The 18,475-nt window shown below is 36.3% G+C and overlaps 2 protein-coding genes and 1 long non-coding RNA gene across 3 annotated transcripts; all 3 read left to right on the top strand.

Annotated features, from left to right (window-relative positions):
- The first annotated feature begins 4,964 nt into the window (after positions 1 to 4,964).
- LOC114464043 (transcription factor 7-like) lies at positions 4,965 to 8,915 on the top strand. Its single transcript, XM_028448077.1, has 8 exons — positions 4,965 to 4,995; positions 6,329 to 6,578; positions 7,013 to 7,074; positions 7,192 to 7,254; positions 7,389 to 7,536; positions 7,642 to 7,749; positions 7,858 to 7,952; positions 8,875 to 8,915. The coding sequence occupies exons 1-7, from the start codon at positions 4,976 to 4,978 to the stop codon at positions 7,915 to 7,917; spliced, it is 711 nt and encodes a 236-aa protein (XP_028303878.1). The 5' UTR covers positions 4,965 to 4,975; the 3' UTR covers positions 7,918 to 7,952; positions 8,875 to 8,915.
- A 505-nt stretch (positions 8,916 to 9,420) lies between these two features.
- On the top strand, positions 9,421 to 11,168 carry LOC114463854 (transcription factor 7-like 1-A). The gene is made up of 6 exons (XM_028447684.1): positions 9,421 to 9,792; positions 10,227 to 10,288; positions 10,410 to 10,472; positions 10,607 to 10,754; positions 10,858 to 10,965; positions 11,074 to 11,168. The coding sequence occupies exons 1-6, from the start codon at positions 9,523 to 9,525 to the stop codon at positions 11,131 to 11,133; spliced, it is 711 nt and encodes a 236-aa protein (XP_028303485.1). The 5' UTR covers positions 9,421 to 9,522; the 3' UTR covers positions 11,134 to 11,168.
- Positions 11,169 to 12,433: 1,265 nt separating this feature from the next.
- LOC114462764 (uncharacterized) lies at positions 12,434 to 13,010 on the top strand. Its single transcript, XR_003674029.1, has 3 exons — positions 12,434 to 12,476; positions 12,567 to 12,649; positions 12,736 to 13,010. It is a non-coding gene; the product is annotated as an uncharacterized LOC114462764 (long non-coding RNA).
- The last annotated feature ends 5,465 nt before the right edge of the window (positions 13,011 to 18,475 follow it).

The raw sequence follows: 18,475 nt of genomic DNA on the forward strand, positions 1-18,475 counted from the left end.
AAGATTACCATTATCGCTCTAACTTCCGGGATTTAATCAGTGTGTGCTGGACTACGAAACTTGCTGGAGCTTAATCACTATGGCTGAACAACTAGCCTGCTCGCGAGCAGGTTTTTCTCTGGCTTGCATGTTTGCGAGTGCTCGAGCTCCGCCTCTTGATCATTCTGATCTCTTAGAAAACAACCAGCCCATTGATTGGAGATCCTGGTTGGTGCAGATCTGACAGCTGAGTTTAGGAAAGAAGATTATTAATGGACAAATGCAATCCTTTCATTTACTGATGACATCCTTTAGGAAAAATGTAAATTTATATGTGATGGATTGATTTACAGTCAGCTAATGAAGCCTGTGTCTTGATCGTTAACACGGATGGATGAAGTCATTCATTCATTCATTCATTCATACACTGACCGCCTCAGCAGGGACATGCTACAGTTAAACAATGTGTTCTCATCTCTCATCCCAGAGTGTGTGATAACTAGGTGCACTTTAAAAAAAAATGTGTGTGCTGTAATAAAGTTTAACTGCAGAGCGCTGTCCGTTTATCATCCAATGGATTCATATCCTAAATAATCACAGGCTGTTACACATTAACAGTGTCAGCAGCTTAATGCCTGGATTGTTTGATGCCTGCTTTTTCTGTAACAACAGTGTTGATTTTGGTCTGAATTATTAATTTTAGTTATTCATCATTTGTAAACTTAACCAACACCTAACCTGGACAGTACCAAGTTATGAAGTGGATCTGAGCGAGTATAAAAGCTCCGCCTCCTGCTGTGCTTTGCACTAACACTGTTGCTCTTCATTGCCATCATGGATTTATATTCATTATATTTGTTGAAGATCATAAGATGTTCCTCCATTCATTGTAAAGACGCTCGATCTGCCAGTTTTCTCCAGTGATTGGTCGGACACTGCAGTCTCCACCCCTTTCATGTGCACGCGCCCATACCCAGGCTGTAATCACTTGGCTTAAATTAGCGTGTTTTGATCGACGTTCGTAAGATAGCTCCTGTCTGACAGGGAATGTTTGGTTAGTTGAAGCCAGCTAACGGAGATTAATCCAATCTACATTCATAACATTGGCCCCTGATGTCTAGATTGCACATGATGCTATCAGCTAAGATGGGGCCACATCGTAGCTGATAGAGATGTACTCTGTATTCTCCTGGGACCTGGCAATGCATTTCTGTCCTCTGTGGGGGACATCAGTCTGCACTCTCTAAGTTAAGCACTATTGATTTTATCAACTTCAATCCCACTGTACTGTCAAGAGGACATCCTGGCCTTTCCAATGAGGCCTCACTTGTGGGGATGAGGCTAAATCAACACATAAACTGTTTTTCTTTTTTTGTCTGCACATGCTGTCAAAGGTCAACCTGACAAGAAGTGCAAGCTTTTTTTTTGTTATTGCAATTAAATAAATTGCATTATTTTATTGCATAATTGTGACCATCACCAGCCCTCCCTAAGGAAGGGTAAGGAACACTTTATTAAAGGGAGAATATAAAAAGAGAGGGCAGTGTTACACCTAGGTGAGGGGGTGGGGGGAAACTGTCTTTCCAAAATGGCTTGTATCTCAGCTTCCTCATTTTTTGAGACCAAGCGGGGTGAATGATTATTTTTCTTGCTGACATAATGCTTATGTTGTTAATAATCAAATTGTTACATCAATAAAATATGCTTAACTTCAATTCTGTGAAGTTTTTATAAACATAGTGACTTTCAAAACATAACTTATATTCTGTGTCCTTTGTAATAGACAGCAGGACTTGCTAACCCCCATTTTCACCATTTTCCATACTTCAGGAAGCAGAAGCCTGAGTGAGGCAGAAATAATTTTGCAGGAAAATTTGGAGGGAGATTTAGATGTAAAGATGTCAGGTTATTTGTACCCTCCTTTTTCAGGGTTGCAATCAACCTAACACCATGTTTTTGGATTTTGGGAAGAAACCGGAGGACTCGGAGAAAACACATGCAAGGACAGGGAGAACATGCAAACTACAAACAGACATGAACATTAAAGAACAGTCATGTGGAGACAAGGTCATCTATAAAGGGGGATACAGACGAGAGATTTTTGGGGCCCATCCATAAAGTCAGCAAAATGATGGTCCATTGTTCTATGAATCTATAATAACCACATTTATATCTGAATAATATCCACTGTTATCCAGGAAGTGTATTATTTACACCATAATGTATAGTCATCTTAAAGATGTAAATCCTTGTTTTAATCAGATATAAAATGGGTCATATATATGAGGTAGTAATAAATAGGTATCATTCTAAGTCCTAATTATGAGATCATATCTTAAAATTATGACTTCAGATTTTTTTTAATCATTATTTTACTATTCCTAGCTTCTTTTTTTTAAGTTGTGGAAATGGGCTTCCATAGGATTGGCCATTCTGGAATTGTATACATAATTTTATTGATATGGCCAAATATAATCATAAAAAATAACGTTTACCTGATTATTATTAATTAAAGAGTGAACAGGTTCACATTGCTGCGTGCTGTTCTGCCACACAGAGAGCAGGAGTGTTGCACCGACAAGTCTGTAACAGTACACAGATATAAACGAGATAGGCACATGGTTTTTATTAGGGATGTCCCGATCTGATATTAATATCGGATATTGGTCCGATATCAGCCAGAAAATGAATATCGGATTTTATCGGACTGCATCTAAAATCTTTCATATATATTTTATTATATTATATTCATTCAATTATATAATACTGTAGATATTATGTTGATGGTTAAAATGTATGTAACCAATTGGTTGATAATAAATGGGTCAGTTTTTCTCATACCTACTGTTGCTGACTAATGTTCTCTGTTTGAGTAACATTACTTAATCAAGACTTTTCTAACATTCCACACAACAAAATAAGTAATAAAAGTATGTATGATTCGTGCTGATATCGTATCAGATCATTATCGGTATCGGCCAATACCCAAGGCTGCAAGATCGGTATCGTATCGAAAGTTGTATCGGGACATCCCTAGTTTTTATTCACAAATAAAGGTAAGATTATACACAATGTATTTTTTTTCAGCCCCTAAAACCCCCATTAAAATGCAAAAAAAAAAAAAAAAAAAAAAAAAAAAATATATATATATATATATATATATATATATATATATATATATATATATATATATATTTAATCATACATATCTCACAATCTTATAATAAATCAGTCAGGAACCTCTCCACTCGTCACTGGTTTGGAGAAAAGCAAGTCCTTTTCATCCACCATCAGTGCCTGATCTTTAAATGTTCTTTCTATCCATGATACATCTCACAGGAGTTAATGAAGCAGAATCAAAGAAAGGGGAGTGCAGACTTCCTTTAACTTAATACAAATGTCTCTGACAATCAGGCTACTGTATATAAGAACATTGGAACTTATTTTATGGAGATTAAAAATGTAGTTAAAATGTCGTGACAGAAAATCAACATTTAAATGACAACTCATTGTTAAAATGAAAAGTAATATTTGAGTTTAAAAAGTGAGTTGACTTTTCCTGTGCAGTGTTAAACGTGTTTCCTGGTCTCTACAGGCCATCCTCTGGTGTATGGAGGTAGATTTGTGTTTTTATTATTCAATCCAAAGAATGTTCCTTCAATCAAAAAAGTATTTTAATAAAGAAAAAAAGTGTTCAAATGGAAATAGATATTTGACATCCCAAAGATCTGCTTTTGAACTATTTTTCTATGATTGAAAAAAATTTTTTTTACTTTTATTTTTATTAAATTGAATTATTATTTCAGAATAAGAATTCCTTTATTAATCCCAGGGGGAAATTGCTTTTGTTACAGCCAGTAAGAAAAAAAAAAAATCACAAAAAAAAGAATAAAACGTTTCACAAAGACAAAAGAAAGAATAAACGTGAAATAAGTGTATAATTAAGTAAAAGACTGTTGAAAATAAGCATCAGATACACACACATTACAGTCGTAAAAAATAAAGTAAGATTTATAATAATAATAATAATAATAATAATAATAATAGTAATAATAATAGTAATAATAATATTAATAATACAAATATACAAATTATATACAAATGTGATACAGATAAGTACAAAAAAAAATACAAATGTACAAATATGATACAGTTATTTACAACAATCAAGCTATTTAATTTATTTATTTTAACATAATCATTTTTGATTGGAGTAATCTTACGCCATATTATGGGTAGGGCAGAGTTTTGTTTTGTTTATACCTTGGGATCGCCTAAAATGTCTAGTATTTCATAATAACAAAAAAATAAAAATATAGTTTTAAAATGTTTAAATTATTCTTCTTTCTCAAATTAAAACACCAAACACAATCTTAAACTGTTTTCAATACTTTCACTTTCTAAAATATAAATCTAGTTCAAATAAAATGCAGTATAAAAATGTCACATTTTGTCACGTGTCTCTTTGAGCACTAATTCTGGCCTACTCTGTATTTTTAAAGCAGTAAAACAAACATTATCAAAATCTAATTCTAGGGGGAAAATATGAATCTGGGGTCATCAGAAATGTATGATTTCAAAATGGGGTTACAACCCAATAAAGGTTGGGAACCACTGCTTCATCCACTTTAGACAAAAACAAATATGTTGCTTTAAAAAAAACGCATTTTTTAAATACACGTTTTCCATGGCAACCGTGACGTCTCTCACCCTATATAAGCGGTTAGAAAGAAAATAAACCGTTTTCCAACATTCTCCAAGACAGAATAATTTGTGGTGGATGTTTTTCTCTGTCTACAACAAGGAAAACACTCTGAAAAATCACCAGCGACCTTTTCTGAGCATCGTCATTCACACTTTCTCAGTTTACTACCTTGTTCTCAAGAAACAATGTAAGTTTTTTTTTTTTTTTTTGCACTCCAAGCAGCCCGGAACCTTAGTTATTGCACAAGTTCTCGATATACCCATAATACTGATGCACAGACTACCTTACAAGATGGGAGACCCAGATGAGACGTTTGCGTTAATCTTTGTTTTAATTAAAACACCGGAGGGAAAACAAAAGCCCAGTTGTGTGCACATTGTGCAAAATACACATGTAGCATGCAGCTAGCTGCTAGCATAGACGTTATATGGCTGCTAGCACCTCAATGCTAAACATGTAGCATACAGCTAGCTGCTAGCACCTCAATGCTAAACATGTAGCATATAGCTAGCATGGACACTCGGACAGTGCTAGCTACACGCTCCGAGGTTGCCGTGTCTCCAATCCACACTCGACAACATGACAGGGTTCAGAGCCTAAATGAATACGTCCATTACTGACTAATGAACAAAGTCACTGGATAAATGCTTGTAGTGGACAGTCGACCAAAAAACCTTTTAATTAAAAAAAAAAAAGTTAACTGAAATCATAAAATATTTTCAATCAAAGAAAAACTATTTAAATGCAAAAAAAAAAAAAACATGTTTTAGACCCAAGTAATCGCATGAACACCTTTTTTCTTTGAATTATATATTTTTATTGAAGTCATCTTTTTGGTATATGAGCCATATTTTGGGTAGTACATTTGTGTTTTTATAGTTCAATCAAAAAATAAAACATTTCAATCAAAGTAAAAATCAACATTTAAAGTTAAATATTAAATGCTAAATTAGATTTTATTATGGTACTTCAGGTGAATTTGCATATTAGCTAAATATTTAATTTCATACATGACATTTAGATGTAAAATGTAAAATTAACATTTAGATTGTGTGTGTAAATAAGTTTCCCATTGGGGATTTATAGAGTTTCTCTAATCTGTAATATATAATATATATAATGTATAAATACTGCATACATGCACATATATATATATATATATATATATATATATATGCATGTATGCAGTATTTATATTTACACAGATGTGTATGTATATATAGTATAAATACTGTTGTCATATATGCATATAGTCTTAGGAAGCAGGATTATAATGTGTGATTATTAAATGATGGAGAAGGATTAGATTAAATATGTTTTACTTCTTTCTAGCCCTTTTCATACATTTTATGCTGGATATTATAGATAAACACATCTTTCCATTCTAAGAGTCAGTGTTATAAACTAACTAAACAGTGCAGAGGCCTGTCCTGTAAAATGTTTTCATGTTATTTTTTTAGTTCTAATGCAAGAATTAAACTTTAATATCCAGACAAGACAATACAAATAAAGGTGATATCCAGTCACATGGCTGCTTATACTGTATTTGTCTGCTGTGTGAGTTTAGTTTCAGGTCTGTGTTAAATGTTGGTTCTCATGCATGAGCCTCAGCAGCTTCTTTATTCTCTTTACTTTGTGTCACAGGAGACCAAAGACCATCCTGATGGATCTTTTGGACGACTTCGATAGCTTCGTCCAGGAGGAGGAGTTGAACAGTCTCCTTCCTGAGGTTGATGATGTGTTGGAGCTCTTTCCAGAGATCGCAGATGTGGTGCTCTGGGCTTCTAACCATATGGTGTCATCTCCTCCTCCTTCTCCTCCTCCATCTCCTCCTCCTCCTCCTCCTTCTCCTCCTCTTTGCCACTATCCTGCTCCACCACCAACTGGACTCCAAGTAAGACATCACCCAAACACATGGAGCCAATCTGGGCAACATCCCAGCATGCATTTAGTCATCCATCAATGAAAATATCTGTTTTATAATTTTTTTAAATGGTAAAATGTGGGAAAGCTTGATTATTTTATATATTTTAATAATTGTTAACTATACATATGTGTTTAACTGTACATAGAACTATTTTTATAGGATTATCATGGCAATTACAATTGCAAAGTCAATTATCTGAGCTAAATTACAATTTAATTACAATTATGACAGCAACATATTTTTAGAATTGTAATTACATTTATACCTACACCATAATTGTAATTAGTTATCAATTACCGTATACGGTTATAATTATAATTGACACCAACCCTGGTGTTTAGTTTGTTGGTGGATGGTTGATGCCATGACAGAGTCTAATATTTATGTCTTTGTGTCTCCAGTCTGACAGCGTTCCATTCCTCATGCCTGAAGGAAACAATTTTTTTCACCTTTTTGGAGAACGGTAAGAAAAACAAACAAACAAACAAACAAACAAACAGACCTGATCGATCACAGATGTTGGTCCACATGTTTGTGACATGATTTCTCATCCAGCGTGTTTATGTTTTTATCTTTGTAGAGATTGCGATGGTGTAGTGGCTGCCATGCCATCAGAGGCCGTGGAACCCGTCCCAGTTCCAAAGTGAGTGTCCTTGAGTTGTTTTAATTGTCTTTTTTCTGAGAAACTCTAGATCAGAGTGTCTCCCTGCTCTCTCTCTCTACTACTCTCAGCTACTCTTTCCCTGCCCTGCTCACTGTTTGCATTTTGTTTTTCAGGAAAAGAAAGCATGAGGAGGATAAGAGGACGTATATCAAGAAACCTCCCAACGCGTTTATGCTTTTCCTCAAAAGCCAGAGGAAGACGGTACAGGAAGAGCTCGGCATTAAGAACAGTGCCGTAGTAAACAAAGTTCTTTCTGAACGCGTACGTTTGTTTGTTCCTTAATGAATGATCTGTGATCTTCACATTTTTGTCTTCAGTGTGTGTGTGTGTGTGTGTGTGTGACACTTTGTTATTGTTCATCCACAGTGGAAGTCATTGCCAGCAGAACAAAGAGACGTCTTTAAAGCAGAAGCCGAAGCCAAAGCTAAAATTCATGCTCTGAATAATCCCGGCTGGAGCAACAAAGTGAACTACGTAAGTCTACTCTGCAGAAATGTTTACACATCAACCTTAGAGGTGATGATGCCATGACTGTGGAAGTGTTTTATCAGCTGACTAGAAGTTGCATGTGTCTGTTTTTAGGGGAAAAAGAGTAAAAAGTCCAACGCTAAAGCTCCACCTCTGCCTCCACCCTCCTGCTGATGGGACTGTATAACAAACATCGCTAACAACTAACGGTAAGTCTCATTACTCAAAACATCACTTCATTTCATCATCATTTGATTTTACGTTTGTTTCAGCACAAATGTAAAATCAGTTACTATAAAACAAGAATAATGTGTATCTAAAGTGATGTGCAGACACAGACACACTCTCTGAACACAGGTTTAATCTCAACTGTGTGTTTATTTGTCTTAGTCTAAGACACGTGTCAAACTAAAGGGCCGGGGGCCACCTCAGGTCCTTTAGAGTTACCAATTCGGCCCCTTGGGAAAAAGTAAAAATGACAGAGAAAATGATATCTCAGCCTCTCCAAATACACAATTTCAAAGAAACTCACAGTGTTTTGATGCTTATATCACATGATGGCAGTCATTTTTAGTTGCAAATTGTTGAAAGAACTCTCAGTTTTTCTCAAACTGTGACATTTTCATCAAAATATTTCACAGAGTTCCCTGAATGAAATTAAAAATTTGTTACAAAATCAAGGAAATTTAAAAAGAAGAATAATATCAGTCACCTATTGCTTGGATATTGTCGGTACCACCGTATTTTATACTGGCCCAATAAAGACCAAACTGGTCCTAATTTGGCCCCTGAACTAAAAAGAGTTAAAATAATTATATATAATAATGAATCAATAGTCTAAAACAAAAATGAGGTGTACCTTAAAGTGATGTGCAGACACAGACACACTCTCTGAGAACAAGTTTAATCTCAGATGTGTGTTTTAATGTCTGTCTAAGAGCATCAAGGTTTGCATCAATTTAACTTCAAATAGTGTCTGTGCTCTCCATAGATTGTTTGAATTGCATATATCAGCCATTTAAGATGGTCTTTAACCTTTAGTTTATGTTGTATTCTATCATAGAGACTCACCTAGAAACAAGCCTGCAGTAGAATCAGAAAACTCATCAGCTGTTCTCTATATTTTACTAGCACCAAGGACAACAATGACAATGACAACAACAGAAGCAACAACAACAACAACAACAACAACAACAACAACAACAACAACAACAACAACAACAACAACAACAACAACAACAACAACAACAACAAGAACAACGTCAACACCAACATCAGCAGAAATTAAGTGTCTTTACTCAAATATTCACTTCATTTTACACATTGTTTTTATTTCAGAATTTGTGTAATCAATAATAATAATCACTTTGTGTAATCAATCACTTAGTTCATGTATATATAGTATAAATACTGTTGTCATATATTCATATAGTCTTAGGAAGCAGGATTATAATATGTGATTATTAAATGATGGAGAAGGATTAGATTAAATATGTTTTACTTCTTTCTAGCCCTTTTCATACATTTTATGCTGGATATTATAGATAAACACATCTTTCCATTCTAAGAGTCAGTGTTAGAAACTAACTAAACAGTGCAGAGGCCTGTCCTGTAAAATGTTTTCATGTTATTTTTTTAGTTATAATGCAAGAATTAAACTTTAATATCCAGATAAGACAATACAAATAAAGGTGATATCCAGTCACATGGCTGCTTATACTGTATTTGTCTGCTGTGTGAGTTTAGTTTCAGGTCTGTGTTAAATGTTGGTTCTCATGAATGAGCCTCAGCAGCTTCTTTATTCTCTTTACTTTGTGTCACAGGAGACCAAAGACCATCCTGATGGATCTTTTGGACGACTTCGATAGCTTCGTCCAGGAGGAGGAGTTGAACAATCTCCTTCCTGAGGTTGATGATGTGTTGGAGCTCTTTCCAGAGATCGCAGATGTGGTGCTCTGGGCTTCTAACCATATGGTGTCATCTCCTCCTCCTCCTCCTCCTTCTCCTCCTCTTTGCCACTATCCTGCTCCACCACCAACTGGACTCCAAGTAAGACATCACCCAAACACATGGAGCCAATCTGGGCAACATCCCAGCATGCATTTAGTCATCCATCAATGAAAATATCTGTTTTATAATTTTTTTAAATGGTAAAATGTGGGAAAGCTTGATTATTTTATATATTTTAATAATTGTTAACTATACATATGTGTTTAACTGTACATAGAACTATTTTTATAGGATTATCATGGCAATTACAATTGCAAAGTCAATTATCTGAGCTAAATTACAATTTAATTACAATTATGACAGCAACATATTTTTAGAATTGTAATTACATTTATACCTACACCATAATTGTAATTAGTTATCAATTACCGTATACGGTTATAATTATAATTGACACCAACCCTGGTGTTTAGTTTGTTGGTGGATGGTTGATGCCATGACAGAGTCTAATATTTATGTCTTTGTGTCTCCAGTCTGACAGCGTTCCATTCCTCATGCCTGAAGGAAACAATTTTTTTCACCTTTTTGGAGAACGGTAAGAAAAACAAACAAGCAAACAAACAAACAAACAAACAGACCTGATCGATCACAGATGTTGGTCCACATGTTTGTGACATGATTTCTCATCCAGCGTGTTTATGTTTTTATCTTTGTAGAGATTGCGATGGTGTAGTGGCTGCCATGACATCAGAGGCCGTGGAACCCGTCCCAGTTCCAAAGTGAGTGTCCTTGAGTTGTTTTAATTGTCTTTTTTCTGAGAAACTCTAGATCAGAGTGTCTCCCTGCTCTCTCTCTCTACTACTCTCAGCTACTGTTTCCCTGCCCTGCTCACTGTTTGCATTTTGTTTTTCAGGAAAAGAAAGCATGAGGAGGATAAGAGGACGTATATCAAGAAACCTCCCAACGCGTTTATGCTTTTCCTCAAAAGCCAGAGGAAGACGGTACAGGAAGAGCTCGGCATTAAGAACAGTGCCGTAGTAAACAAAGTTCTTTCTGAACGCGTACGTTTGTTTGTTCCTTAATGAATGATCTGTGATCTTCACATTTTTGTCTTCAGTGTGTGTGTGTGTGTGTGTGTGACACTTTGTTATTGTTCATCCGCAGTGGAAGTCATTGCCAGCAGAACAAAGAGACGTCTTTAAAGCAGAAGCCGAAGCCAAAGCTAAAATTCATGCTCTGAATAATCCCGGCTGGAGCAACAAAGTGAACTACGTAAGTCTACTCTGCAGAAATGTTTACACATCAACCTTAGAGGTGATGATGCCATGACTGTGGAAGTGTTTTATCAGCTGACTAGAAGTTGCATGTATCATTTTTTAGGGGAAAAAGAGTAAAAAGTCCCACACTAAAGCTCCACCTCTGCCTCCACCCTCCTGCTGATGGGACTGTATAACAAACATCGCTAACAACTAACGGTAAGTCTCATTACTCAAAACATCACTTCATTTCATCATCATTTGATTTTACATTTGTTTCAGCACAAATGTAAAATCAGTTACTATAAAACAAGAATAATGTGTATCTAAAGTGATGTGCAGACACAGACACACTCTCTGAACACAGGTTTAATCTCAACTGTGTGTTTATTTGTCTTAGTCTAAGACACGTGTCAAACTAAAGGGCCAGGGGCCACCTCAGGTCCTTTAGAGTTACCAATTCGGCCCCTTGGGAAAAAGTAAAAATGACAGAGAAAATGATATCTCAGCCTCTCCAAATACACAATTTCAAAGAAACTCACAGTGTTTTGATGCTTATATCACATGATGGCAGTCATTTTTAGTTGCAAATTGTTGAAAGAACTCTCAGTTTTTCTCAAACTGTGACATTTTCATCAAAATATTTCACAGAGTTCCCTGAATGAAATTAAAAATTTGTTACAAAATCAAGGAAATTTAAAAAGAAGAATAATATCAGTCACCTATTGCTTGGATATTGTCGGTACCACCGTATTTTATACTGGCCCAATAAAGACCAAACTGGTCCTAATTTGGCCCCTGAACTAAAAAGAGTTAAAATAATTATATATAATAATGAATCAATAGTCTAAAACAAAAATGAGGTGTACCTTAAAGTGATGTGCAGACACAGACACACTCTCTGAGAACAAGTTTAATCTCAGATGTGTGTTTTAATGTCTGTCTAAGAGCATCAAGATTTGCATCAATTTAACTTCAAATAGTGTCTGTGCTCTCCATAGATTGTTTGAATTGCATATATCAGCCATTTAAGATGGTCTTTAACCTTTAGTTTATGTTGTATTCTATCATAGAGACTCACCTAGAAACAAGCCTGCAGTAGAATCAGAAAACTCATCAGCTGTTCTCTATATTTTACTAGCACCAAGGACAACAATGACAATGACAACAACAGAAGCAACATCAACAGAAGCAACATCAACAGCAACAACAACAACAGCAACAACAACAACAAGGGCAACGTCAACACCAACATCAGCAGAAATTAAGTGTCTTTACTCAAATATTCACTTCATTTTACACATTGTTTTATTTCAGAATTTGTGTAATCAATAATAATAATCACTTTGTGTAATCAATCACTTATTTCATGATGACTCAGCTTTTGTTAAATATTTTACTAGCACCAAGGACAGCAACGACAACAACAGCAGCAAGGTCAGCAGCAACAGCAACATCAACAACAACAGCAACAACAACAGCAACAACAGCATCAACAGCAGCAACAATAAGGGCAACGTGATTGATGTGATTGATGTTTTCAGTCGGCCTTTAAGAGTTTGTTTTTTTTCTTTTTTCAATTGCTTTCAAATGAACTTTCTAATGAAATGTCCACAGGGGCAGACCAGTCTAGGATCATGCAGGAGCAGATGAGCGGTGCTGCCATGGCCATGCCTGCAGATACAAATAAAGTTTTCAAAGTATGCTCGCTCCTGTCTCTACATTTGGCTCCTGGAATGTCTGCAGTAGTTTTCTAATAAAATGATCTTCCTCCATTGTATTTCAGGCTGAGTGGGAGGCACTTGAACTCACCGACCACCAGTGGGCGCTGGAGAATGTAGAGGATGACCTGATGAACAGGGAGCTCGACTTTGAGGGGATGTTTAACAAGGAGCTGGGTGGCTTGTCCTCGCTTTGATCGCCCTGTCCAGCCACAACATGTGGGTTTTGAGACGTGATTTGAAGATGCCGTAGACCTCGACAGAGTGCCACACTGCCAAACTTCTTTTTTTATAATTGGTTTTTAGTAAAAATGTTACCTTCCTCCTTTTTAAATCTCTAATTTTTATGTTTTATATTTACTGCTTTGTAATTCTATGTTTTTATTGTTGATATTTTAAACTGCTTGTAAGGGGTCCTTGGGTTTTTTGAAAGGTGCCCACAAATAAAATGTATTATTATTGTTATTGTTATTGTTATTGTTATTATTATTATTATTGTTATTATTATTATTGTTATTGTTATTGTTATTGTTATTGTTATTATTATTATTATTATTATTATTATTATTATTATTATTATTGTTATTATTATTATTATTATTATTATTATTATTATTATTATTATTATTATTGTTATTGTTATTATTGTTATTATTATTATTATTAATGCTTTTATAAAAGTCCAATTGAGTTACATTACTTTTTGTATCTGCCTTGTGTTTTGTATTTTATTAAAACTGATTAAGAGGGTTTCCATTGTGTACAGTTTTTTTTAATTTATTCATGATCTAACAATCTCCTCCTGTACAGCGTACATCAGCAATTACACACTATATTTGCTATTTTGGAGCCTCAAAAACTGTCAATGAAGTTGACATCAATCAGTTGGTTTGAGAGGAACAGTTTGTTAAACATTGACAGATGTGTTCAGTTGAATTACATCCTCAGTCCGAATTTAGTATTTTTTATTTTGTTTTGTACATTATTTTTTTGTTCCTTTCTAATTGTCTAGTGTGTTTTTGGAGTAAACTTGTGAGTATTTGCTGTTGTTTTGTGTATTTCTCATTTTACATTGAGGGCCGCACACAATTATGACTGCTGCCAGTTGCCTTGCCTGCAATAGGTTTTTATACAGCACTTTTTCAACACTGGTTTCCAGTTTTGTTTGTTTTTAATGTTTAAAAGACTGTGTATCTGAAATGTTCTCTTACTCTCTCTGGTAATGAACAACAATGGAAGTGCAGAGTTTCAGATCTCCTCTAAACACACCTTAACTCTGAGTCCAGAGTTCATTGGCTTCAGGCTCCTGCAATGAAGAAAAATGGCTGAACGACAGCTGCATGTGTCACTCCAGAAGGCCGTCATATCTGTGCCTGCAGAGTTTGATGTGAATCGGAGAAACTCCACCATCAGTGCAGCTAGCCTTGCAGGTTGTTAAAACCTCTGGGGGGTATGTTACGAAGCAAGATTACCATTATCGCTCTAACTTCCGGGATTTAATCAGTGTGTGCTGGACTACGAAACTTGCTGGAGCTTAATCACTATGGCTGAACAACTAGCCTGCTCGCGAGCAGGTTTTTCTATGGCTTGCATGTTTGCGAGTGCTAGAGCTCCGCCTCTTGATCATTCTGATCTCTTAGAAAACAACCAGCCCATTGATAGGAGATCCTGGTTGGTGCAGATCTGACAGCTGAGTTTAGGAAAGAAGATTATTAATGGACAAATGCAATCCTTTCATTTACTGATGACATCCTTTAGGAAAAATGTAAATTTATATGTGATGGATTGATTTACAGTCAGCTAATGAAGCCTGTGTCTTGATCGTAAACACGGATGGATGAAGTCATTCATTCATTCATTCATTCATTCATTCATACACTGACCACCTCAGCAGGGACATGCTACAGTTAAACAATGTGTTCTCATCTCTCATCCCAGTGTGTGTGATAACTAGGTGCACTTTAAAAAAAAATGTGTGTGCTGTAATAAAGTTTAACTGCAGAGCGCTGTCCGTTTATCATCCAATGGATTCATATCCTAAATAATCACAGGCTGTTACGCATTAACAGTGTCAGCAGCTTCCTGCCTGGATTGTTTGATGCCTGCTTTTTCTGTAACAACAGTGTTGTTTTTGGTCTGAATTATTAATTTTAGTTATTCATCATTTGTAAACTTAACCAACACCTAACCTGGACAGTACCAAGTTATGAAGTGGATCTGAGCGAGTATAAAAGCTCCGCCTCCTGCTGTGCGTTGCACTAACACTGTTGCTCTTCATTGCCATCATGGATTTATATTCATTATATTTGTTGAAGATCATAAGTTGTTCCTCCATTCATTGTAAAGACGCTGGATCTGCCAGTTTTCTCCAGTGATTGGTCGGACACTGCAGTCTCCACCCCTTTCATGTGCACGCGCCCATACCCAGGCTGTAATCACTTGGCTTAAATTAGCGTGTTTTGATCGACGTTCGTAAGATAGCTCCTGTCTGACAGGGAATGTTTGGTTAGTTGAAGCCAGCTAACGGAGATTAATCCAATCTACATTCATAACATTGGCCCCTGATGTCTAGATTGCACATGATGCTATCAGCTAAGATGGGGCCACATCGTAGCTGATAGAGATGTACTCTGTATTCTCCTGGGACCTGGCAATGCATTTCTGTCCTCTGTGGGGGACATCAGTCTGCACTCTCTAAGTCAAGCACTATTGATTTTATCAACTTCAATCCCACTGTACTGTCAAGAGGACATCCTGGCCTTTCCAATGAGGCCTCACTTGTGGGGATGAGGCTAAATCAACACATAAACTGTCTTTCTTTTTTTGTCTGCACATGCTGTCAAAGGGCAACACGACAAGAAGTGCAACCTTTTTTTTGTTATTGCAATTAAATAAATTGCATTATTTTATTGCATAATTGTGACCATCACCAGCCCTCCCTAAGGAAGGGTAAGGAACACTTTATTAAAGGGAGAATATAAAAAGAGAGGGCAGTGTTACACCTAGGTGAGGGGGTGGGGGGAAACTGTCTTTCCAAAATGGCTTGTATCTCAGCTTCCTCATTTTTTGAGACCAAGCGGGGTGAATGATTATTTTTCTTGCTGACATAATGCTTATGTTGTTAATAATCAAATTGTTACATCAATAAAATATGCTTAACTTCAATTCTGTGAAGTTTTTATAAACATAGTGACTTTCAAAACATAACTTATATTCTGTGTCCTTTGTAATAGACAGCAGGACTTGCTAACCCCCATTTTCACCATTTTCCATACTTCAGGAAGCAGAAGCCTGAGTGAGGCAGAAATAATTTTGCAAAGAATTTTGGAGGGAGATTTAGATGTAAAGGTGTCAGGTTATTTGTACCCTCCTTTTTCAGGGTTGCAATCAACCTAACACCATGTTTTTGGATTGTGGGAAGAAACCGGACGACTCGGAGAAAACCCATGCAAGGACGGGGAGAACATGCAAACTACAAACAGAAAGGACAATTATTATTACAATTTAATTTCATCCAAAGCAACATCCAACAAGAGCAATTAGGGTTTAGGGACTCAATGGGATGTTGAGCAAGTCCCTAAACCATAGTGATAGACTAGGTTGGATTAGAACCAATGACCTCTGATTTCTACAGTTACACCACCACCCCAGGGTTTGAACCCATGACCTTTGTGAGATGATGTTTTACAAAAAAGAATGTTTAGTGTTTGGATGTGTTTCTCTCATCTAACTGGTGTAGTGTTTGTGAAAAGCACATAAATTTAGACAAAAAGCAACAAAAGATAATACATTGTCATTGCATTTTAAAGTTAGGTTTTGTATTAATATAGACTCGATGTCCACTACAAAAGACAAAAATGTTTTCTTTAACCTCGACTCGCAGTATGTAAAAAAAAATATAAATATCAACACATTTTTCATTCTGGGTTTCAAATGGGAATATTGGAAATATTCTCTAAATACAAGTTATGGATCCTGCTCTTGCATCAAGTCCAAAGCTGCTGTCTTTCAGGCTGGGAGACACCAGAAGATCAGAATCAGAAAAAAAAAAAAATTACCCCGAGGGGTAATTAGAAGGGCAAAAAGTTATCAAAGTTATTAAAAAACAACCCTAAAATAATTCATATTATACACACTTAGAAAAAATTAACAAGATTACTCAAAGAAAATGTGCAAATGAAAAAGAAGGTGCAAAAATCGATGTATACTCAGCACCAGCTCAAACTGTGCGACTCAATTGCAGAGCCCGATTGTGCGCAGCTCACGATTCATATTCTCACATTCATACCCGCTTATTCCCGTTTTAACAGGGTCGAGGGGGTCTGCCGGTGCCAATTTCCGGCTCTCATAGGGCGCTGGGCGGGGGTACACCCTGGACAGGGCGCCAGTCCATCACAGGGCAACACAGACACAGACTCTCAGTCTGCCCATGTCTGTCCAGCCAGTTCCTGGTTCCTGATTCTTTTTTAAAGCTCTTTTTGCTGAGATTTGCTGAGTGTTTGTCCACTTGCGGGTTCTTCTTCTTCTTCTGTTTTAATGGTGATGCTTCAGAGTTCTTCTTCTTCTAATTTGTACGTTGCATTTACGGAAACAAGACCCCGATGTGTCGTGTATGGACGTACAGTGTAAGCAGTCAGATAGTGTCAGAGTGTCGTTCCGTATAGCGTGAGAACACAAATCGTGAGCTGCGCACATTCGGGCTCTGCAATTGAGTCGCACAGTTTGAGCTGGAGCTGAGTACAACGATTGAAAAAAATCACAGTGTATCCCAGTCTTTATTCTCAGCCAACTGTTTTTGTTTTTTTTTTCCGCTCGTTGTCTTTGATTCATTTAAGTCATGTCATGTCAGTCATGTTCTTATTTATTCCTCCAAGTTGATCTGGCACCAAATCAAGAGGTATCTGCCGTTGCTGCTTGAGTTTGTGTTTTCTAGCAGCAATTTTTGCATGTTGAGCGTCTTTGTTATTGATCCAATCTTTGATTTGAAGAGATTCCTGTATTTCTCCCTCTAATGCTTCTTTTTTGGCCCGTTCTTTCCCCTTAGTATGAAGTAATTTTTGTTGTGCATTTTTTTCGCCTACTTGGCCATTACAGGGGCAGTATTTTGAAAAATTTACTTTATAATATTTTTGCTACAGTGATATACCTTCTGTTGGCCTCATTCAGAGGGCCAAATGAATGATCCTCACTTTCTATTTGTAGTTCCTCTGTCTTTAAAACTTCTTCAATCAATGAAGCCTCTCCTTGTCCCAAATTTACTTATTATGCAATCGTACTTAGCAGGGAGCATATGGATCTCTTCAATAGTAATATCGTAGGGTGACATTTTTTTTTCCTTTTGCTTTTTTTCTTTAACTTCAGCCTGCGTGACAACATTTTGCTGACATGCGGGCTTCTCTGCCTTCTCTTTATGCTGTTGTTTCTTCTCCCAATGCGGCTTCTCCATATATTTTAACCGACGAGCTTTACGTTGTTCAAGTTTTTCTTTATTTTCCTTACTTTGCATCTCTTTCTTTGCCTCGCTCTGTTGCCTTAAAAGTTCAATTCTTTTGCTCGTAGTGAGAAGAAAAGGATCTTCACTAAAAAGATCCTTGGATGACTGAGTTGGTTTTTTTATATCACAATATTGGTTTACACTATCCATTCTAAACCGGTAAGGTTCGTGATGTAACTTAGCCATAGTCCACTTGGTTTTAGCTCTTAATTCAAATTTGGCTGCACAACAAAGTTATTCTTTCTTTCGTCTTTCTTGGTTATTGGTGTGTTGCAACCTCAACAAAATATGTCTGATCTCACTGAATTTAA

Source organism: Gouania willdenowi, chromosome 5 (genome assembly GCF_900634775.1).
Source record: "Gouania willdenowi chromosome 5, fGouWil2.1, whole genome shotgun sequence".
NCBI classification, from domain to species: Eukaryota; Metazoa; Chordata; class Actinopteri; order Blenniiformes; family Gobiesocidae; genus Gouania; species Gouania willdenowi.